This window comes from Somniosus microcephalus, chromosome 1 (genome assembly GCF_052327205.1).
Source record: "Somniosus microcephalus isolate GS21.2 chromosome 1, FLI_Smic_1.0, whole genome shotgun sequence".
Classification (NCBI taxonomy): Eukaryota; Metazoa; Chordata; class Chondrichthyes; order Squaliformes; family Somniosidae; genus Somniosus; species Somniosus microcephalus.
Window position 1 is genome coordinate 437,231,578 of NC_140987.1, and position 23,845 is coordinate 437,255,422.

At 51.1% G+C, this 23,845-nt stretch overlaps 1 protein-coding gene across 1 annotated transcript in view; it reads left to right on the top strand.

Annotated features, from left to right (window-relative positions):
* Window positions 1-23,845, top strand: part of tmem255a (transmembrane protein 255A) — a 97,275-nt gene that overhangs the window by 46,065 nt on the left and 27,365 nt on the right. The window contains exons 5-6 of the mRNA XM_086000999.1: window positions 1,701-1,781; window positions 17,056-17,144. Of these exons, the coding sequence (XP_085857125.1) occupies window positions 1,701-1,781; window positions 17,056-17,144 (170 nt within the window). The remainder of the gene's footprint in view (window positions 1-1,700; window positions 1,782-17,055; window positions 17,145-23,845) is intronic.

Below are 23,845 nucleotides of genomic sequence, written 5' to 3' on the forward strand. Positions count from 1 at the left end.
GACCTATCCGCTCTCGGGAGACGGGTCGGGGGGAGAGTGACCTATCTGCTCTCGGGAGGCGGGTCGGGGGGAGAGCGACCTATCCGCTCTCGGGAGGCGGGTCGGGGGGAGAGCGACCTATCCGCTCTCGGGAGGCGGGTCGGGGGGAGAGCGACCTATCCGCTCTCGGGAGGCGCGTCGGGGGGAGAGCGACCTATCCGCTCTCGGGAGGCGGGTCGGGGGGAGAGCGACCTATCCGCTCTCGGGAGGCGGGTCCGGGGGAGAGCGACCTATCTGCTCTCGGGAGGCGTGTCGGGGGGAGAGTGACCTATCCGCTCTCGGGAGGCGGGTCGGGGGGAGAGTGACCTATCCGCTCTCGGGAGGCGGGTCGGGGGGAGAGTGACCTATCTGCTCTCGGGAGGTGGGTCGGGGGGAGAGCGACATATCCGCTCTCAGGAAGCGGGTTGCGGGGGAGAGCGACCTATCCGCTCTCAGGAGGCGGGTCAGGTGGAGAGCGACCTATCTACTCTCGGGAGGCATGTCGGGGGGAGAGTGACCTATCCGCTCTCGGGAGGCGGATTGGGGGGAGAGCGACCTATCCGCTCTCGGGAGGCGGGTTGGGGGGAGAGCGACCTATCTGCTCTCGGGAAGCGGGTCGGGGGGAGAGCGACCTATCTGCTCTCGGGAGGCGGGTCGGGGGGATAGCGACCTATCCGCTCTCGGGAGGCGGGTCGGGAGGAGAGCGACCTATCTGCTCTCGGGAGGCGGGTCGGGGGGAGAGCGACCTATCTGATCTCGGGAGGCGGGTCGGGGGGAGAGCGACCTATCTGATCTCGGGAGGCGGGCCTGTCAGTAAAGGCTTTTAAGGAGGTTGCGTGCCTCCATTTTCACAGCATTTTTATATTTAACTTATGGAGGCCGGGATTCCCGGGCCTCAGCAATCCCGGCAGGTGCAAGGATGTAAGATGGGCCGGAACCACGAGGTAATGCCTTTATTGCTCTGCTTGTGGGCCAGGAGGAGCAGGCGTGTTTCCTCCAGGCCCAACAAGCTTAGCTGCATGCGGTCGGACATCCGCGATCGGCTGCCCCCAACCCCCCGCCCCGCCCCCGATAACTGACCCCCCCCCCCCCTCCACCGTGATGTCAGACCCAGTTGAAGCTGGCATTCTTCTTCCTCCTTCTCCTTCCCCCACCCCAGTTAATGCTGGCTCTCTCCTCATTTCTCCCCCTCCTCCCAAAAGACACTCCTACCTTCTGTTTTCACTTCTGCACCAGACAAATGAATGCTGCTGCACGTTGCGGGCGGAATTTCCAGATCTGGTGAGAATTCCCACCCACCATAAGCGACAGTGTTCATTCACTCACAGCCCTAGCCAACATTGGGAGGTAGGAGCCCCGGAGCAACGCTGAGGTTGGAGGACCCCGCTCTGTGCTGATTTTTGGTGCGGGTCAGTGCCCCCGAATTCCAAGTCTTCGCGCCAACCATGAACGGTTGGCACATGTGGGAAAATGCCCTATTGCCCAGCAGAGACCTTTCACACTTCAAGGTTAGACTTTCTAACTGGTTCAATAGAAGTCTTAAGCTTTGATACAATTGTTAAAAGTGGTTGATTTAAATTCACTCTTCAAAATCTTGTCTGTTTGAAGTGCAGAGAGTGAAGCAGATCCCAGTTGCCCTACAAAATGTGAAATAGTAATGCTTTTTTTCCTTTTTGCTGCAGGATATCAGACCGTTCCATGCGGGGAGATGTCAGTATTATTCCAGTGGTACTCCATACCCTTCAGATGATTATAATGCAGAGGTATGTTTGCCAGTACTGGCTCAGCATTGTTACTGTGTTGCCATTTCTGAGTGGATCAAAGTTGCTCTTTACTGTGGCTCAAACATAACAAACCTGGAAATTCTCGATCGTGTATACAGACCCCTTTTATTCCTATTTCTTTGGTTTTATTCCTTAGTGTCAGCCAGTGGCTCAGGGGGTAGCACACTCGCCTCTGAGTGAGCAGGTTGTGGGTTCAAATCCCACTCCAGGGACTTGTAGCACATAAAGCTAGGCTGACACTCCAGGGCAGTGCTGAGGGAGTGCTGCAATGTCTTTCGGATGAGACGTTAAACCGAGGCCCCGTCTGCCCTCTCAGGTGGATGTAAAAGATCCCGTGGCACTATTTTGAAGAAGAGGAGGGGAGTTCTACCCGGTGTCCTGGTCAATATTTAGCCCTCAATCCACATAAAACAAACAGATTATCTGGTCATTATCACACTGCTGTTTGTGGGAGCTTGCTGTGCGCAAATTGGCTGTCGCATTTCCCACATTACAACAGTGACTACACTTCAAAAGTACTTAACTGGCTGTAAAGCGCTTTGAGACATCCGGTGGTCGTGAAAGGCGCTATATAAATGCAAGTCTTTCTTTTCTTTTTTATTTGTGGGGAGGTACGATGATTCCCTACAAGGACTGTGCAGAGGCTGGGCACTTCCCCACAGTGAGGGAGGGAGAGATAATTGGCGGATGAGTCACCCCAGGCAGCACTTGTTCATCTTCATTTTTTTTTTAAAGTTTTCCCCCTTTGCCTCCCCTATGTTACTGAAGCCAGTGATGTGCTGGTACAGCAGCAATCCCTCTGGTACTTTCCCCAAATGGCCGCCTTTGTCAGCTTGAACAGGGAGTGCTGGCAGACATATGCAAAACCTAACCTAACACTCACACACATTGACTTTGTGGCAGTAGCTCTGGAGAGTAATCAAGCAGGATGATCGTTCCCCTCCCAAGGTCGGGAGCACACAGGCCAATTACAAGTGCCCCTGCCATCCAATTCCATGATTGGACTGGAAGACTAACCTGGGCCCTTTCTGGTCCATGTGATCTAGGACTATGGGGGAAAAATTCAGTTGTTTGCGCCTCCCGTTAGCACCTTAAGAGGGCGCTAATGGGGCGCAAAGCAACTAGCGCCTGGGCGCGGCGATGTTTGCGCCGCTCGCGAAATTAACTAGACATTTTGCGGCGGCGCTAAACACTACCGCCACGATCTCCTGCGCCGGCAGATTGTGACGTCAGTCGAGTGCGCAATGCCCCGTTAGCGCCCCGGACCGGATATTGAGTGGCGCCCCCTGCCTTACCGCCTGCCGCTAGCAACGACAGGTTGAGGGGAGCGTTTTGCTGTCAGAAAGGGACTAGGGGAGCGCTATTTAAAGGCGACCGCTTCCTGCCTTTTTTTGTCGGTGACATTTTTGCACCACGCAGTCTGAGAGAGAGAGAGACTTCTGGAGAGATTCAACGCTGTGTGAAGGAGTTTTGAGTACTGAGCAGCACTTTGCAGGTTCATTTTGATTTGTCCTTCCTTGCTTCGATAGCGCTCTGAGGTAGCGCCTCGCTCCTCGGCCTTTGCACCTTAAGACAGGTGTGAAGCGCCTGATTTAGTGCTCCAATCACCTCCAGGGGCGATAAAAGCCAAGTTTGCTGTCGGAGGCGATAATTAGCGCCAGGCGCTAAACTTTGCGCATGGCCGATAATGGCGCCCCAAACGGGGCGATACTGAATTTTCCCCCCTATATCTCAATGTGACTTGCCATGGTGAGATTCCAACTCGCGCCCTCTGGGTTGGTAGGCTAGTACCATAACCACTACACTGCTGTTCCCACAGGACTGCTTGACAATGGCCGTATTTCCTTCTCTCTTCTCCCATCCCTCCCTCCCTCCCCCGCAACGTGCTGTCAGACATCTGTTGATTCTGTAATAATTGGGAATTAGGAAGTGAGAGAGTGATCCCACAGAAAGCTCTGCTGGAATTTCCAGGCATGTTGTGTGTGGAATGCAACCTGTCTCTTATATTCTGGAATTTTCAAGATTATCCAGGAGGGGAGATCTGGGGAGAAGGTCGAGGAGAAATTTTACAGATCAGTATTCTTCCCTTTTTAAAAAAAAATTATGTTCTATTTGGACTAAAGTGTCTCCCTCAAACAATTAGATAGGTTAGGAAGAGTCTACAGCAGTGATAATTGTGTAGGTTCGATGGACAGAATGGCCTTTACTCGTTTCTTATGCAATTCCTTTCTTTTTGTTTCTCCCCTTGCTTCTTTTGAACTTCCTCCCCTCCCCTGTCATCATCCGCCGGCAATGTCTTATCCTGGAGTGCATTGCCCCGGGAGGCAGTACCTCACCCAAGTGCTTAGTCTTTATGTGGGTGCTTGGACGGTAATCGTGGTTGGCAGCTGGAAAGGACAGTTGGTACGGGGATGGAATTGGGCCATTTTAATCACTGGGGTCATGACCGCAAACCTGACCCTGTTCTCACCTGGCCGATGATCAGCATTGGCTGATGGTTTTTATTTCTCTCTCTCTTCTCCATCTCCGCCCCCCCCGCCCCCCCATCACCACTGAGTCTGATAAACGGCTGAGGCCAGTTGTGACTAAGTTCTGTTACCCCATCTCAGACCAAGGATTAAACATGAGACCTTCTTGATCTATATGGCTCAGTTATGCAGCAGATTATCTATTTATCCACTGAGTTTTTTTTTTAGTTTTGTTTTAAACAGAAATATCAAGAAAACTATTTGGGTAGATGCTACATGCTAGGAAGTAACATAGAAACATAGAAAGATAGAAGATAGGAGCAGGAGTAGGCCATTCGGCCCCTCGAGCCTGCTCCTCCATTCAATGCGATCATGGCTGATCATCCAAATTCAGTACCCGGTCCTTGCTTTCTCCCCATACCCCTTGATCCCTTTAGCCTTAAGAAATATATCCAACTCCTTCTTGAATATATTAATGAATTGGCCTCTACAGCCTTTTGTAGTAGAGAATTCCACAGGTTCACCACTCTCTGGGTGAAGAAATTCCGCCTCATCTCTGTCCTAAATGGCTTACCCCTTATCCTTAGACTGTGACCCCTGGTTCTGGACTCCCCGACCATTGGGAACATCCTTCCTGCATCTAGTATGTCCAGCCCTGATAGAATTTTATAAGTTTCAATGAGATCCCCTCTCATTCTTCTAAACTCCAGCGAGTATAAGCCCAATCGACCCAATCTCTCCTCATACGTCATATTCCTGCCATCCCAGGTATCAGTCTGGTGAATCTTTGCTGAACTCCTTCCATGGCAAGGACATCCTTCCTCAGATAAGGCGACCAAAACTGCACACAATACTCAACATGTGGTTTCACCAAAGCCCTGTACAACTGCAGCAAGACATCCTTGTTCCTGTACTCAAACCCTCTCGCTACGAAGGCCAACATACCATTTGCCTTCTTAACCGCCTGCTGCACCTGCATGCTTACCTTCAGCGACTGGTGCACAAGGACACCCAGGTCTCGTTGCACTTCCCCTTCTCCCAATCTATTGCCATTCAGATAATAATCTGCCTTCCTGTTTTTGCCATCAAAGTGGATAACCTCACATTTATCCACGTTATATTGCATCTGCCATGCTTCTGCCCAATCACCCAACCTGTCCAAATCATCCTGGAGTTTCTCGGCATCCTCCTCACAGCACACACACCCACCCAGCTTTGTGTCGTCTGCAAACTTGGAGATATTACATCTAGTTCCCTTGTCTAGATCATTAATATATATTGTGAATAGCTGGGGTCCAAGGACCGATCCCTGCGGTACCCCACTAGTCACTGCCTGCCACTCGGAAAAAGACCCGTGTGTGTGTTTCTTTCGATGGGCATTCCACACTCTCAACATTAAACACACAACTGTTCTGCTCACTTCACAAAGCTGTTTTTCTTCAAAGTTTATAATTAGTTACAGGTAAAGCCAGCTCCTTAAATGAAGCTATTGCTAAAAATGCTCGGGCTACAATCCGATAGGCAGGAGTGGAACCAAGCAGGTCCACTGAGCAGAACAACAGAGGGAAGGTGTTGGAGGAGGATGATGTGGTCGACCTATGTCAAAGGCTGCATAGAGGTTGAGGAGCACAAAGAGGGACAATGCACTGCGGTCACAAAGGATATACTGTAGTTTGTGACTTTAGTTAGGGCAGTTTTGGTGCCGTGTCAGGGGTGGAAAACTGATGGGAGAAATTCAGATATAGAGTTGCAGGAAAGATGGGCACAGATTTGGGAAGCGACAACATGTTGAAGGACGTTGGAGAGGAACAGGAGTTGGAGATGGGGCCACAGTTTGTAGTCAAGGATGGTTTATTTGGGAAGGTGGTGATGATGATGTTTTGAAAGGGAATTGGACATTACCTGAGGAGAGGGAACTATTTACAATGTCAGCTGACATGGGGAGCCAGGAAGGGAAGTTGGGTGGTCAGCAGTTTAGTGGGAATGGGGTCGAGGGAGCAGGAGATGGGTCTCATGAACAGGGTGAGTTTGGGGAGGGTATGAGGGAGATGGTAGCGAAAGACGTGTGTTCAGAGTTGGCTGGGGGGAGCCTTGGAAGATTTTGGGCTGGATTTTGTCAGCCCGGAGGAGGCGGGTATGGAGGCGGGACTGCCGGTACCCGCCTCCGTGCCCTCTTGCCAGGAGGCAGGAAGCCGTCCTGCCCTGGGTTCCATCTCCTTGCGGTGGGAAAGGGATTAAATACTATTAACTGCCTGTTAACAGGTGGTTAACGGGCAGAAAATAGGATTATCCCCATTTTTCCATCTGAAGTGCGGGCTTCCCGACCTCTGGGAACCCCGCCAGGGTGTAGGAGACGAGTAGGAGGTCTGCGGGGGTCGGAGGGGTCTGAAAGATGTAGAGGTGAGTGATGGGTGCAAGTGTGGAGTGGTAAGTATGTGAGGTGAGTGTAAAGTGTTAGAAAATGTTCACTTACCTTTGTTTCTGCCTACAGCCTTCAGCCGCTGTGGAGCCGGAGTCTCGACATCTCCATTGTAGATTTCACAGACTGGCTGTTGGATCCTCCGAACCAACAGCCAGGTGATTTCTGCAAAGTTGAAAGGTTTGATGAGTCCTGAACACAAGGACTCATCAAACTACACAGAATGTCAGTGTTTGACAGCTTCACAGAGCTGTCAAACGCTGACATTTCTTCTTTCAAAAAATCTTGACAGATGGCACGTCATACGTTGACGTACTCTGTCACTGACTTCCCCCTAATTGGCCTGCTGAGCCCGCTGGTCGGGCTTAACGAGGTCAATCAGGGGAAAATCCCGCTGGTTGGCCAGAAGCTAATGGAGGCGGGATTGAAAGCCGGCAAGCAGCAGTCTCGCCTCCAAAAGCTTCCCATTGAGAAAATCCAGCCCTTTGGCCTTGTGGGCTAGGGGACGCAGCTGAACAGATGATCTCAAATATTAGTGACAAAGAAGTCCATAAGCTCCCCACACCTGTTGTTGGCAGTGAGGGTGGAGGGAGCAAGGAAGAGGGGTTTAAGCCGATGGTTTAGTTTGTGCTGTGCATAATGTTCCTAGTAATTGGTGGTTTTGGCAGAGGAGTGTGAGGCCTGATGGCGCTTGATGTGGTTCAGCCAGATCTGGTGATGGATGGCAAAACCAGTGTGCCAGACACACTCAAGTCTGCGCCCCTTGAACTTGGAGCGAAGATGTGGGGTCACACCTGGGGGAAAGAAAGGGTGGGAGAGAGTAAAGGTTTTGCTGGGGACAAAAGCTTCAAAGGAGAGGGAGTGTTTGAGCAGATTGGGGCTGCAGAAGGATCGTGGTGAATAGAGGAGCTGAAGATTAGGAAATTTGAAAGTGTAGTTGGAAGTGTCTTGGAAGTTTTTCCTGGGCTGTACACATAAGGAAGAGTGGTTGGAAAGGGTTGCGGGAATGTGGGTGGTGAGGGATACAAGAAGTGGTCAGAGATGGGCTTGTCTTTAAGCAAGACTATGGAAGTAGAGAGGCTATGGGAGATGACAAGGTCAAGGAAATGCTCCTGAATATGCATCGAAGAGTTGATGTGGAGGGAGAGGTTTAGGGAGGGCAGTGAATTTAAAGGTAAATGGGTAAGTGGAGCTAAGATGGAGGTTGAAATTGAGAGGTTGCTCAGTACGGAGGTGCAGCAACGAAAGGATGGAAGGTACCTTGGCGTAAATCTCAGGGTGGGTCTTGGGAAAGCCAAAGCCAATGAGGATTTTAAAGAGGTGAAAAGGATGGAACAAGGTGAGGTGTTTGAAGGAGGAGAATACCAAAAGAGAAGGGGGAGACACCAAGTTGTGCTTTGGTAATGAGCGCTACACCACGACCATGGTGGTTTGGGCGGGGCAGGTGATGGAACGTATAGCTAGGCATTGAGGCTTCAGTAAGAGGAAAAGTGTTGCCACCCGTGAACCAGATTTCAGTCAAAGCCATGATGTCAATTCAGTAATTCATAATAAGGCCGAGGATGGCAAGGACAGGATGGGCCGAATGGCCTCCTTCTGTGCTGTATCATTCTGTGATCTTTTTGGCATGTGTGAACAGACATGTGAACAATGTGGAGGGAGATGGTGATTGTTAATCCGCTTGTAGAGTCCACGAGGGCACTGGTGGGTTGGGGGGAGCAATACAGGTAGGAGCAATGATGCTCTTAAGCTGCACAGCGGTCTGGAGGTCCCGCGCAGCCGGCTCACCGGCTTTTAAATGGAAAAACCGCGTATGCGCGGAAATTTGAATGTGCCACGCAGCCCGTTAAAGGAGCCAAAAAAAAATTGAGGTAAGATTGGGTAGGAGGTGACCCGCTGGGTGGCAAGGTGGGTGAGAGAAGGGAACGGGACACTTGGGGGTTGCTGCTCATAAGGAGGCAGTGACTGGTGTCTTGATGGGCCCTTCAAAGAATGCTAAGAGAGGTACAGTTGGGGTAGGCATTATGGGCTTATTCACGGGGGATTCAAGCCTGGGACAGTGACCAGAGAGCAGAAAGGTAGAGGAGTAATGATGGGTTGGGGTAGGGATTAGGGAGCAAAGTACCCGAGAGGGAAGAAATGAAAAGGCGATAGAGCAATGTGCTCAAGTCCAGAGTGGCAGCCAAAATGTGCGTCGTGTCCTCAGATGTACAACCTGCAAATAGAAAAGGATGTTGTTGCGGGGGATAGGTCTTGAAATGTAAGGCCTAAAAATTCGGTTGATTTGCGCCTCCCATTAGCGCCCTAAGAGGGCGCAAAGCAAGTAGCGCCCGGGCGTGGCACCACCAACACCTCCCACGAAATTCAGCAGGAAGTTAGCAGCGGCGGTAACCATTAGCACCCCACGGCGCTGCGCTGCCGCCGATGACGTCATCGCATGCGCAGAGCCCCGCTCGCGCCCCGACCGCAATCTTCGGTAGCACCCCTGACTTACCGCCGGACACTATGTCCGACGGGGTCAAGGGGGCCCGCCTGTGGCCGGGGCGGCGCTAATTAAAGGGAAGGTGCCAGGCGGCCATTTTTGTTGCTGGCTGCCTGCCAGCACCTGCCCCCATTGCCATCCCCGGCCTCCTCTGCGCGCCGTGAGCCCGGCACTTCTCTCGAGTGCCGGGCTCTTTTGCCAGCACTCTGATCCCTGGTGGCCCAGCTGGGCCCCGGGTCACGCTGTGCTCGGTCCCTCCCCTTTAATAAGGAAGGCTTCCAGTAGCGCCCCGCCTCCCTCTTGGGGCGTTACCGGTGAATTTCGGGCGTGTGGGGCGCTAATTTTTTCAGGGCGCTACCAAATTTTTCCCCTTTATGTATTTTAAATGCCATGTTTAGGATTGAGTTAGACTGCACTATGAATGGATCCCTGAAATATTTTCAGCTTTTATTATTTAGGTGATCTGTAGTTGGTGCAATGTATCCTAGATTTCAGTTGTACTCTTAGTACATCATAGGAGACTACTCTAGGAGAGCATTTACACATCCCAGGAATGTCCTTCAGTATGCCACTTACACATCGTAGAGGTGTACTTTAGTAAAGCAGGGTTAATTCCAGGTCTTGGATGACACCCTTGACAAATGTAATCCGGTTACATATGCATCACCTTTGTAACAGATTTTTTGGGGGATTGTCCTTGTATATAGGGCATTGAATTCAAAGCAAGGATGTAATGTAGAATTTGTACAAGACAACCATTAGGCCACAGTTGAGTATTTTGCACAGTTCTAGACACCCTGTTAGCAAAGGATATCGGAGTCGTTGGTGCCGATTCACTAGGATCATACCAAGAATGAGAGGTTACAGTTACCGAGAAAAGCTCAAACAATTGTGGCTTTTTTGAAATTCGGAGTTTTTTTTTAAAAAGAGGGTGAGTAATCAAAAGGTAAGCCATGAAAGTTTGCTTCTGCTGGCTGGCGAATCCGTAATGAGGGGGAGGGAGAGCATGACCTCCGGATTATCGCTATGAATGGGGTATTTAGAATAAAACTCACAGAGGCCATTAAAATGGACTGTTTTACCACAAGTATCTATTGAGGCAGAGATGATAAAGTTGTGACGGATAGGGAGATCTGTTACACTTCTGAATCTCAAGGATATCTATTAGGAGATTTTGATAGACACTTTAATTTGCTCGCTGCATGATAAGAGAGAATCTCTCAGTTCTCTGTGTGCATCTATGCTGACTTGTCTTCTCCATGTTGAAGAGGATACTGTCTAGTTATTAGCAGTGACTTATTTAGAGGCAAATAAGTCACTGCTGATTTGACAAGGCAAGTCCCTGTAAGTGACAGAATCACTTAATATTGTTTACCTGACTCTAGGAGAAGGCTGAGAGGTAACCTTCGAGCTGAGGTCTTTAAAATGATGAAGGGATTTGATAGGGTAGACATAGATAAGATGTTTCCACATGTAGGGGATTCATAAACTAGGGGCCTTAAATATAAGATACAGGTAGACTATCCTTTATCCGAACTTCCAAAAACCGAAAACCTCTAAAAACCGAAAGTTTTTTCGTTCAGCGTAAGTCGTGCGCACGACATGACCAGCGTGGCGCACGACTTACGCTGAGCAGGGCAGAGGGTCACAGAGTTCCCTCCTGGGTAGGAGATTGCAGGCCGAGCCGGGCAGTGTGAAGGAGGTACCGGGAGAGTGAACCCAACAATACAGCGGCCTGTCCGATAGCTGCAGCAGCCCATCCGATATTCTTTTCTCCCCCCGACCCGACCCGAACTGAACCGCAGCCCGTCCGATATTCTTTTCTCCCCCCTCACCCGACCCCCGACCCGTCCGATATTTTTTTCTCCCCCCACCCAACCCGACCCGAACCACGGCCCGTCCGATATTCTTTTCTCCCCCCCCCCCCCCCGCCACCCGACCCGACCCCCCCGACCCGAACCGCGGCCCGTCCGATATTCTTTTCCCCCCCCGACCCCCGACCCCGAACCCCCTCCCCCGACCTGAACCGCGGCCCGTCCGATATTCTTTTCTCCCCCCCCCACCCGACCCCCGACCTGATTTGCGGGCCAGCTTAGTAGGAGTCAGCCAATATCCGGCTTTCCAGAGAAGCAGGAAGGGGAATGAGACACGGAACAGTCGCAAGAGGTAGCCTGAACTTTTAAAATTTATATTAAATACAAATTTCCCAGTCTTATAATAATACCTTCTGAAATCCGAAAAATTCCAAAAACCGAAACTCAGCTGGTCCCAAGGCTTTCGGATAAGGGATAGTGTACCTGTAGTCACTAATAAATCCAATAGGGAATTCAGGAGAAACTTATTTACCCAGAGAGTGGTAAGAATGTTGAACTCGCTACCACAAGGAGTAGTTGAGGCAAATTAGATGGATGCACTTAAGGGGAAGCTAGATAAACACATGTAGGAGAAAGGAATAGAAAGATATGCTGATAGGGTGAGGTGAAGAGGGGTGGGAGGAGGCTCGTGTGGAGCGTTAACACTGGCATAGACCAGTTGCCTAATCTGGGTATGATGATCTTCTCCCCATTGATCACTTCTTCCAGTGGTACTGTACTACAGCCCCTGTGGAGGGGGGGGGGGGGGTGCATGCGGAGGGGGAGGGCTGGCGTGCGGAGGCTCCATGAGGGTGGGTTCAACTTTCAGTAAAAGTCCTTTTTGTGTTGTGGACGCCGGTCCAGATTCAGTATTAGGAGAGTTGTGTCTTTTTATTTACGTGTCCAAGGAGATGTAAACTTTCTGTATTCGAGAGACCTCGGCGGCATTGATCTGTTGCTAGTGTTTTTATCTTCAGTAACCCGATTCATAGATTATAGTATAAGTCACACACACTCCGATGGTGTGACCATGCTTCTGGTTTCCGAAGAACCGAGAGATCAAGAGGGGATTTTTGTCATTTTTCAGCGAGCAATTTGCAGAGTTTCCCTTCAAGCCTGGGCAACCCTACATCACCAGATAGTGTGTGTGTATAAGGTCACACTTCTGTCCGGAAGGAGCAAGGATTCACTTACAGGAGTGATGTTGACACTGAGCATGAGAAAAATATCTAACACGTCAGAGGCAGACTGCTCCATACGGGAGATCGGGCAGATGGTTCCATATTATCGGTGCTCCTTTATGTCCATGAAAACCCCAAAGGATCCCACGCCCTTTTAGGGGGAGTCAGTCCGCCCCTGTAATACAGTCCGAAAATCCTAACCATCATTTAAAAAGGAACTGGCTAGGCAGATGCAAAGGAAGTACATAAAAGAATACTGGGAAAGGGCATAGAAGTAGAATTAGAGTAGATAACTCCAGTTGAAGAGCTGTCAGCCACAGAAGTGCGATGGGCCGTTTCGAAGACTTTAGCACTGCCATGCACAGTACTGAAAACTATGACATGATATTCACTACGTAGTGACTGACTCTGAGATCGTTTCACTAGAGGTGATATAATGAAGGGGGAAAAAATGAAGTGATTTTTTTTTTGTAAAACTAGATTTTAATCAGAGAAAATTAGTCTTAAATAAATCCTTTTCTTTTGTTGCGATTTGCAGACGTTCTTCGCTATCTCAGCCAAACCTTCAGCTCAGTTTTTGTTGCACGTTTCTACATGATTGTTAGAAAAACAACTCCAGCCTCTAATTTCAGGTGATCATGAAGGCTCCTCAATAATACTTCCCCCATTGGACAGCAGAGTCCAGATATTTTGCCAGCTTTGGGTACAATACTTGTCAAATACATGCTGCATTGTGAATTTTTCTTCCTTGCCGCCACCCACCCCACTCATGCATTCATCTGCACTATCTTTCTGTTTCTGTACTGATTAGCATGTAGCACTGGGGGTAAACCAGTGATTACCACCTTTTGAGACCCTGTTCTTTAATCTATTTCCTAGCTCCTGAAACTCTGCCTGTAGGATCTCAGCCCTTTTCCTACCTATGTCATTGGTTCCAACATGGACTGTGACTTCTGGCTGCTTCCCTTCCCCTTGCAGAATGTCCTTTACCCTGGCACCAGGGAGGCAACACACTGTTCAAGACGCGTGTCTGCAATTACGAAAATGACTGTCTACCCCTGACTATCTCATCCCTTATAACAACTGTATTCCTACACTTTCTTGTTTCCCCCCCCCCGCTGTGCAGCTGAGTCTCCCCCAGTGCCGTGGATTTGCTTCTGACTGCACTCCCCTGACTACCAGTTTGTGCATACCACACTCCCAGGGGAGTCTAGTACTGCCTGCCTGTTCCTCCTAGTCTGCCTGGTGCTCACCCACTTCCTCTCCGCCTGAACTCTCTGCAGCTGTGGGGTGACCACCTCCTGAAACGTGCTATCCACAAAGCTCTCAGCATTTTTTAAAATTCGTTTTTATGGGATGTGGGCGTCGCTGGCATTTATTGCCCATCCCTAATTGCCCTCGAGAAGGTGGTGGTGAGCCACCTTCTTGAACCGCTGCAGTCCATGTGGTGAAGGTACTCCCACAGCGCTGTTAGGGAGGGAGTTCCAGGATTTTGACCCAGCGACGATGAAGGATCGGCGATATACTTCTAAGTCAGGATGATGTCTGACTTGGAGGGGAACTTGGAGGTGGTGGTGTCCCCATGCGCCTGCTGCCCTTGTCTTTCTAGGTGGAAGAAGTCGCGGGTTTGGGAGGTGCTGCCGAAGAAGCCTTGGCGAGTTGCTGCAGTGCATCTTGTAGATGGTACACACTGCAGCCACGGTACGCTGGTGGTGGAGGGAGTGAATATTTAAGGTGGTGGGGGGGGGGGGGTGCGAATCAAGCGGGCTGCTTTGTCCTGGATGGTGTCAAGCTTCTTGAGTGTTGTTGGAGCTGCACTCATCCAGGCAAGTGGAGAGTATTCCATCACACTCCTTACTTGTGCCTGGTGGGTGGTAGAAAGGCTTTGGGGAGTCAGGAGGTGAGACACTCGCCACAGAATACCCAGCCTCTGACCTGCTCTTGTAGCCACTGTATTTATTTGGCTGGTCCAGTTAAGTTTCCGTATGCACTGTAGTGACGCCAGCCGCCCCTCAAGCTCTGAAACCCTGAGCTCGGGCAGTTGGGGGCACTTCCAACATATATCACTTTTCTTCTCCTTCCTCCTTTTTCTGCCAATTTTTACCCCTCATCTTCCCGCCAGAAGGAATTGAGTCACGAGTGCCCGACAGTTCCACAGGCACCAGTGGCCCTCTGTGCCTCTTCACACAGCCATTCTTCATGTGCAAGTCTCCACAATGAGTGTTGAAGAGTCATTCTACCATGAGGAGGGGATTAGCCCAGAGCAATCCTGATCTCGTGTAACATCGGCATACACCGAATTCCAGTTGGAGTCGGTGACTAGTTATTCGGAGTAGGAACCATAGCCAATGTTCCTCTCCTCAACCCAGGGCCAATCGTAAAGCTTCGACAACTACCCTGGCTGGGATAGGAGTAGCAATTGACAGAGCATGCCAGAACCTGCGGTTTGTAAGCCCACCCGTCCCGCACTTTTATGTATTGATTAAAAAATCAACTGCAGGTGAAAGTCCCCAATTAAAGTCATTTTGAATTTATTCAATACAAAAACATCAAAACCAAGGTAGAGGTTGAACTCTTCAACTTTATCTCAAGTAACTTTGAAAGCAAAAATGGTGCATACCAAATACTGGCTGATGTTCCACAAATGCAGTTGGCAAGTACAGAATCAAGGATAGATTATAGCTAGGAGAAAAACAGGAAATGTGGAAACAGTGGCTGGGGGAGGCAGGGGGTGGGGGGCTGATTTTAAACAATGTTCCCTCTAATTTTTTTTTGCTATGTGGTATCTTCCAGCAGCAGCTGGTGAGCAGCCTGTGTGGGACCTCCCGATCGATGCACGGTCACACACCTTAAGGGGAACATTGACTGGCATGGGGGGGGGGCGTTAAATTCTTAAAAATGGGAAGCCTGACCCCAATCCACCGCGAACACGCCCAACGCGTTTAACCGGGGCGGGTTGGAGATCGGAAGAGTAACCTGCTCTCGAGAGGCGCGGGTCAGTAATTATAATATGTTAATGAGGCTGCGTGCCTCAGATTGTAGCAGCCATTTTGGATTTAACGGCTACGGGTCGGTTTCCCGGGGCTCTGGAAACCCGGCAGATAAAGGGAGGCGAGAACTCCTGAATCCAGCGGGTAAGTGCTTTTCCAGCACTGCGTGTGGGCCAGGAGGAGCAGGAATGCTTCCCCCCCCCACCCCCCCCCCCCCCCCGCTGAGATCGGCCTACCTCCTCGCAATCTCCGGGACTCCCCCGCCCCAGCGCCAATCCGATGCAAACCCGCGATCTCTTTCCCCCACACCACACCCCCTCCATAAATATCAGGGCCCAGGTCATTCTCATTTGTAATGTATTCTAAATGGTTACAGCCACTGCCTTTTTTTAAATTTGTGTTTGTACTTCGAGCCTTTGAAACAATCATTGTTTTCATATACAGAGTAGCAAAGTCTGGAAGGACTTCATGTTTGGAGGGATGTTCTCAATAAAACTATGAATTTAAATGAAACATTTGAGAACATTACTATTGCAAGACTATTTAATAAATAAGGAAAGATGGAAGTTAATTTGTCTTCGGTTTTATACATTTTTAGTGTTCATTATGAAAACTCGATGCGCTTAAACACATGGGCAATAAAGGCAAATTGCTGCTCTCCCATATTGCATGCAGAGATTTATTTATTTATCTACTTGCAGTAGGCAAGGAAGACATTTTCTTTGGTTTGCATTTTTAACTTCTAGCACCGATCAGTCAAAAAACATGTTTTCATTTTCTCCGGGAGGATCTCTTACAAACTTTCATTGGAGATGCGGGCCTCTCCGATTCTACTAGATCCTTGTTCCCGCCCACTAGCAGCAGGATAAACCCGAACTCCCCATGAGCAATGCCACGGGTGATCTGTTGGTATTAAAAATAATCATACCTTATTACATCTTAAAACTCTATTTCTTTCATCTGTTAACTTAATTATAAACGCCTTGTGGCAGACTTTGAGAATGTGTCCCTTCCATTATATTTCAGATGTGGTATGTAAAATAAAGCAAATTCAGTTAATTGAAATGTATTGTATTCTTTCATAGAAACCTTATTACTTTAAATTACTTTTAATACCTTGTGCATGTGAGTTGTTAGCTTAAATGTTTATTTACGAATTATCAATTTCTGGTCAGTAAACTAGCCCACAGAATAACAGGTAAAAACTGGCATTAGGGAATTTATTTAAAAGAAACAAGTTCCAACATGTACTGAAGTTGTAACCTGCAAAAGTGTGGAACTACTCAGTTCTGTTAAAAAAAAAACAAGAAATATACAAATTTCCTTTGAACTAATTTACTCCTGAAGTAGTGAAGTCGTTACCAACGTTCCCTCTAAGCTGCCCACGCATCCTGGGACCGGCTTTTCTAATGTTAAGTTTCGCGCATGCATGAAACTGTGAATGGGCCGCGCAGCCCCTTAAAGGGGCCTCGCACCCAAAAAAAAATTAGGGGGATCATTGGTCGCTACCGTTAGTGTCAGGAAGTCAGTATATTAAGAGGTGCGAATGCAAACCTGATGCTTTTTTAAAGCATGTTGGCCTTTAAAGATGGGCAACTAAAAAGGGAAAAATACTGATCACTAGACTCACTTCAAAATTTACATAAAAGTCATACAGCATTTGACAAAACCATCAAAGGTACTTCAGGCTCAAAGTGTACACGATTGTGTATGACTCAACTTAGCAGAAGGAAATTATTTATGCTTGTCGATAATCATCTGATAGAGAAAGAAACCAGAGTAACTGAACCTTTCAGGTTAAGTACAGAATTGAGGTTTTATTGCATAGTGTCGGGTGACTGGATTTATTCTTTTCATTAGGTGACGTGTCCGAGTCAGTCACGTGGTCCCTGCAAACTGAAAATAAAGAGCAATACCTGCTACTGTTGTGAGCTTTATAAATGTGGCAGGTGGGTTTCACTTCAACCTCATGGTTTCTACATTTTGAAGTAACATCCGCTTTGATGTGAGTTAACTGTTCTCTGTTTAGCAATTTTTTTTTTCAGTCTAAAGCATTTAGCAATATGGGGGTTTGTACCAAATCTCATTCATCCATCACCCCCCTGTGCTCGCTGACCTTCATTGGCTCCCGGTCCGGTAACGCCTCGATTTAAAAAAAAAAAAAAAAAATTCACATCCTTGTTTTCAAATCCCTCCATGGTCTCGCCCCTCCCCCCTCCCTACCTCTGAAACCTCCGCCAGCCCCGAGATCTCTGCGCTCTTCTAATTCTGGCCTCTTGCACATCCCCCAAATTTCCTTCGCTCCACCATTGGCAACTATGCCTTCAGATGCCCAGACCCTAAGCTCTGGAATTCTTTCCCTAAACCCCTCCACACCACTCTCTCTTCCTTTTAAGTCATTCCTTAAAACCTACCTCTTTGACCAAGCTTTTGGACATCTCTCTGTGGCTCACAGTGTTCCCTCTAATTTTTTGGGGGCCGAGCGGCCCCTTTAACGGGCGGCGCAGCCCATTCAAAAAAAAAACGCGCGCGTGTAGTTTTTGCATTTAAGAGCCAATGAGCCGGCTGCATGGCTGTGCAGCTTAAAGGGGAAAATTCGTGGCTCGGTTTCAAATGCTGCTTGATAATCGCTCCCGTGAAGCGCCTCGGGAAGTTTTGCTGTGTTAAAGGCGCTATACAAATGCAAATTGTTGTTGTTGTTGTAGCCAAGGTCCCAAAAATACAGTATATCGCACTAATATTTTCAAAACCCATCCTATTCATTTTCTTAAGGAGTCTACTGTAACATAAATCAGATAATGAATATTGGTCAGAGGGGCCGTTTTTAAACATCTTTGTAATATTGCAGTTCCTTTGATGTAATCCAATATATTTTCAGAATCTTATCATTAAACTGAGTAATCCCGTTCTGTTTCATGGAGCAATACATTCAAGTTCAAATAGCACTGGAAATTCTTCACATCAAAAAAACCCACAAAACTTGTGTACACCATAAAGAAATGTAGGAGATTGGTGACAACACCACCCTGGTTCATTCAGTCCCACGCTCCTGATCTTTGGTCACTCGGTGCGGAGGGGAGCGGGCAGGTCGGAGGACCTCCTCGTAGGACTGCTCCTGGGGCCTGGCCAAAGTGGCCATTAATAGGTCCAGGCAGCGGGCGGTCGAGGGGGTCGTCCGGCCCGACTGCCTGCCTCTCTCTTCCGCGGCTATGTTCGCGCCCGGGTGGCCCTGGAGATGGAGCACGCAGTGTCCGCCGGCATGCTCGAGGCCTTCCGCGACCGGTGGGCGCCGCGGAGACTGGAATGCATCATCACCCCCCGGCAACCAAATTTTAGTTTAATTTGTTAAGTTTTAGTTAAAGTTTTATTAAGTTACAGTTAATTGACAGTTAATTTGGTTCAACAAAAGAGGACCACCCTGGTTGGTGAAAAAGCTTTTGATGATGGAGCAAAGTTGGGATAGCTTGTTCATGTAAGTGGATTGATCGGATGGGAAATTGAGCGCTTTAGATTTTAAATTAGATGTCTGAAATGAAAGGGCAATGTTTTAACTTTAATTGTGCCACCCAGTCACTCTATTTCAAAAAAAAAGTAAAATAAACTATTACTAAAATATAATTTTTATTCGATTTAATTTTCCTATAAACACATCAGATTTTTTTTTGAAATGCCCAATTTGCAGCGTCACTGAGAACTCTTTGCAACTTGCCCACATTGTTGATCCCGATCAGCGACCTCTTGTCGGGGCCATTTCCCTTGGATGTAGTTTGAGTCGAGCCCACAGTCTCCACTTTTACTTGTTGCTGTATTTGAGCCATTGCTTTGGCCAACCGGTGTGGAGCAGGCCTCACCTTTTACATGCAAATGATATTTTTGTTCCTTCTGAGAGGTCTACAGGGAACCCCTGGAATTTTATCTACTAGATCCCATATTGACGATCTCATGGTTCAAGATGAATTGCTTAGATTTGGATATGCGGCCACTCAATGTTCCCTCTAATATGTTTTTTTGTGCTGAGCGGGCCACGAACTCCTTTTGAGCGCGACCGTTTCACCCGTGGGCAGGTTTTACAACAACAACTTCTTTTACAACAACAACAGCAACCACTTATATATAAAAACATATATATATGCAGTAATGCCATATTGCCAGCCCACCGTCTCAAATCATGAGACAATCAGACAAGGTTCCATACAAGTTTAACATCACTTCTCTGCTTTTGAATTCTATTCCTCTAGAAATGAGCCCCAGTGCTTTATTTGCACTTTTGTGACTTTTTTAACCTGCGTTGCTACTTTTAATGATTTGTGAATCTATACCCCGAGATCCCTTTGCACCTCAATCCCATTTAGACTCTCGGGGTGATTTTGCCAATGGGGGTGTGTTGGAAGCAGGACTGCTGCTTGTCGGATCGATGTCCCGCCTCCATCGACTTGTGGCCAACCCACGCTATTTTCCCTTGATTGACCTTGTTAAGCCCGCCCAGCGGGCTCAGCAGGCCAATTAAGGGGAAGCCGGTTACAGAGAACATCAGCGTATAACGTTTCATCTGTCATAAATTTTTGACAGATGAATTGTCATCGTTTGACAGCTCTGTGAAGCTGTCAACCACTGACATTCTCTGTTGTTTGATGAGTTCTTGTATTCAAGACTCACCAAACCTAACTGCTGAGCAGACATCAGATGGTTGTTGCATCGGAGAATGCATCAGCCATCTGTCATCTCTGCCAGTGAGATGCGAGAGTCTCCACATCCCCAACGGTTGCAGCCTGCAGGAAGAAACAAAGGTAAGTAAACATTTTCTATCACTTTCCACTCACCTCACACACTTACCTCTCCACACTTGCACCCATCACTTACCTCCATGGCGCACTTTTCGACCCCGCAGACCCACTGCTCGCCTCAGTGACCCTGGCGGGGTTTCCTGACGTCGGGAAGCCCGCGCCTCTGCTGGAAAAATGGGGATAATCCTCTTAACTGCCTGTTAACAGGCTGTAATCCCCTTCCCACCTCCAGGAGACTGGACCCAGCACGGGTTAGGTATCCGCCTCCTGGGAAGATGGCACGGAGGCAGGTTGGGGGCGGGATGGGTACCCGCCCCCAGATTATGCCATTTTCCCGGCTGTGCTGCCTCCAAACCCGCCTCCCCAGGGCTGGCAAGATCGCCCCCTCATTTTCCAAGGAGTAGGTGGTCTCATATTCCTCCTACCACAATGCACCACCTCACACTTATCTATATTGAAATTCATTTGTCATTTACATGCCCATTCTGCAAGTTTGTTTATGGTAGAATTCATTAAAAGCTTTTGGTTCATCATATACAAACTCTATTTAATAAAAAAATTACTTGTCAGAAATGACTAGGATATAAAAGAACTGCAATAATAATGCATGAACACTTCAGAAATGTCACTCAAGTTACATGGTTATGCATCGACAAACAATCCAAAAACCCAAGGTGCGCTGAAAGAGGCATATCTATTGGTGCAATTTGAATTAATTTTAAAGTTTTCAACATATTAGCCCATCCCTCATGGCTGCACAAGTAGCAGGAGCAGCGGCTTTCCTATGGCGCTGACATGCTGTACGGCCACATAGGTGATTAGAATATTAATCACAATGCAACCGGATGACCAACAAATATAAAGTGCTGTCATTCTTTAGTTCACATTATTAAAAAGAATTGAACAAAAACGGATATCCGTATTTCCAACTTCTCTCCCCCAGACTCTCCCTCTCTCTCACCCAGTCTCTCTCTCTCTCTCCCCAGTCTCTCTCTCTCTCTCTCTCTCTCCCCGTCTCTCTATCTCTCTCTCCCCAGTCTCTCTCTATCCCCAGTCTCTCTCTCTCCCCAATCTCTCTCTCTCCCCAGTCTCTCTCTCTCTCACTCTCTCCCCGTCTCTCTCTCTCCCCTGTGTCTCTCTCTCTCTCTCTCTCTCTCTCTCCCCCGTCTCTCTCTCTCTCTCCCCCCAGTCTCACTCTCTCTCTCTCTCTGCCCGTCTCTCTCTCTCTCCCCCCGTCTCTCTCTCTCTCTCACCCCAGTCTCTCTCTCTCTCTGCCCAAGTCTCTCTCTCTTTGCCCCCCAGTCTCTCTCTCTCTCTCTGCCCCCAGTCTCTCTCTCTCTCCCCGAGTCTCTCTCGCCCTCTCTCTCCCTCCGTCTCTCTCCCTCCGTCTCTCTCCCTCCGTCTCTCGCCCCGTCTCTCTCCCCCCTCTCGCCCTCTCTCTCCCCCCTCTCTCCCTCTCTCTCCCCGTCTCTCGCCATCTCTCTCCCCGTCTCTCGCCCTCTCTCCCGTCTCTCGCCCTCTCTCCCGTCTCTCCCCCTCTCCCTGTCTCTCGCCCTCTCTCTCCCCCGTCTCTCGCCCTCTCTCTCCCCCGTCTCTCGCCCTCTCTCTCCCCCGTCTCTCGCCCTCTCTCTCTCCCGTCTCTCGCCCTCTCTCTCTCCCGTCTCTCGCCCTCTCTCTTTCCCGTCTCTCGCCCTCTCTCCCCCGTCTCTCGCCCTCTCTCCCCCGTCTCTCGCCCTCTCTCCCCCGTCTCTCGCCCTCTCTCCCCCGTCTCTCGCCCTCTCTCCCCCGTCTCTCGCCCTCTCTCCCCCCCGTCTCTCGCCCTCTCTCCCCCCCGTCTCTCGCCCTCTCTCCCCCCGTCTCTCGCCCTCTCTCCCCCCCCGTCTCTCGCCCTCTCTCCCCCGTCTCTCGCCCTCTCTCCCCCGTCTCTCGCCCTCTCTCCCCCGTCTCTCGCCCTCTCTCCCCCGTCTCTCGCCCTCTCTCCCCCGTCTCTCGCCCTCTCTCCCCCGTCTCTCGCCCTCTCTCCCCCGTCTCTCGCCCTCTCCCCCCCGTCTCTCGCCCTCTCTCCCCCCCGTCTCCCGCCCTCTCTCCCCCCCCGTCTCTCGCCCTCTCTCCCCCCCGTCTCTCGCCCTCTCTCTCTCGCCCTCTCTCTCGCCCTCTCTCTCGCCCTCTCTCTCGCCCTCTCTCTCCCCCGTCTCTCGCCCTCTCTCTCCCCCGTCTCTCGCCCTCTCTCTCCCCCGTCTCTCGCCCTCTCTCTCCCCCGTCTCTCGCCCTCTCTCTCCCCCGTCTCTCGCCCTCTCTCTCCCCCGTCTCTCGCCCTCTCTCTCCCCCGTCTCTCGCCCCGTCGCTCGCCCTCTCTCCCCCCGTCGCTCGCCCTCTCTCCCCCCGTCGCTCGCCCTCTCCCCCCCGTCGCTCGCCCTCTCTCCCCCCGTCGCTCGCCCTCTCTCCCCCCGTCGCTCGCCCTCTCTCCCCCCGTCTCTCGCCCTCTCTCCCCCCCTCTCGCCCTCTCTCCCCCCGTCTCTCGCCCTCTCTCCCCCCGTCTCTCGCCCTCTCTCCCCCGTCTCTCGCCCTCTCTCCCCCGTCTCTCGCCCTCTCTCCCCCCGTCTCTCGCCCTCTCTCCCCCCGTCTCTCGCCCTCTCTCCCCCCGTCTCTCGCCCTCTCTCCCCCCGTCTCTCGCCCTCTCTCCCCCCGTCTCTCGCCCTCTCTCCCCCCGTCTCTCGCCCTCTCTCCCCCGTCTCTCGCCCTCTCTCCCCCGTCTCTCGCCCTCTCTCCCCCCCGTCTCTCGCCCTCTCTCCCCCCCGTCTCTCGCCCTCTCTCCCCCCCGTCTCTCGCCCTCTCTCCCCCCCGTCTCTCGCCCTCTCTCCCCCCCGTCTCTCGCCCTCTCTCCCCCCGTCTCTCGCCCTCTCTCCCCCCGTCTCTCCCCCCGTCTCTCGCCCTCTCTCCCCCCGTCTCTCGCCCTCTCTCCCCCCGTCTCTCGCCCTCTCTCCCCCCGTCTCTCGCCCTCTCTCCCCCCGTCTCTCGCCCTCTCTCCCCCCGTCTCTCGCCCTCTCTCCCCCCGTCTCTCGCCCTCTCTCCCCCGTCTCTCGCCCTCTCTCCCCCGTCTCTCGCCCTCTCTCCCCCCGTCTCTCGCCCTCTCTCCCCCCGTCTCTCGCCCTCTCTCCCCCCGTCTCTCGCCCTCTCTCCCCCCGTCTCTCGCCCTCTCTCCCCCCGTCTCTCGCCCTCTCTCCCCCCGTCTCTCGCCCTCTCTCCCCCCGTCTCTCGCCCTCTCTCCCCCCGTCTCTCGCCCTCTCTCCCCCCGTCTCTCGCCCTCTCTCCCCCCGTCTCTCGCCCTCTCTCCCCCCGTCTCTCGCCCTCTCTCCCCCCGTCTCTCGCCCTCTCTCCCCCCGTCTCTCGCCCTCTCTCCCCCCGTCTCTCGCCCTCTCTCCCCCCGTCTCTCGCCCTCTCTCCCCCCGTCTCTCGCCCTCTCTCCCCCCGTCTCTCGCCCTCTCCCCCCCCCGTCTCTCGCCCTCTCTCCCCCCCCCCCGTCTCTCGCCCTCTCTCCCCCCCCGTCTCTCGCCCTCTCTCCCCCCCCGTCTCTCGCCCTCTCTCCCCCCCGTCTCTCGCCCTCTCTCCCCCCCCGTCTCTCGCCCTCTCTCCCCCCCCGTCTCTCGCCCTCTCTCCCCCCCCGTCTCTCGCCCTCTCTCCCCCCCGTCTCTCGCCCTCTCTCCCCCCCCGTCTCTCGCCCTCTCTCCCCCCCCGTCTCTCGCCCTCTCTCCCCCCCCGTCTCTCGCCCTCTCTCCCCCCCCGTCTCTCGCCCTCTCTCCCCCCCCGTCTCTCGCCCTCTCTCCCCCCCCGTCTCTCGCCCTCTCTCCCCCCCCGTCTCTCGCCCT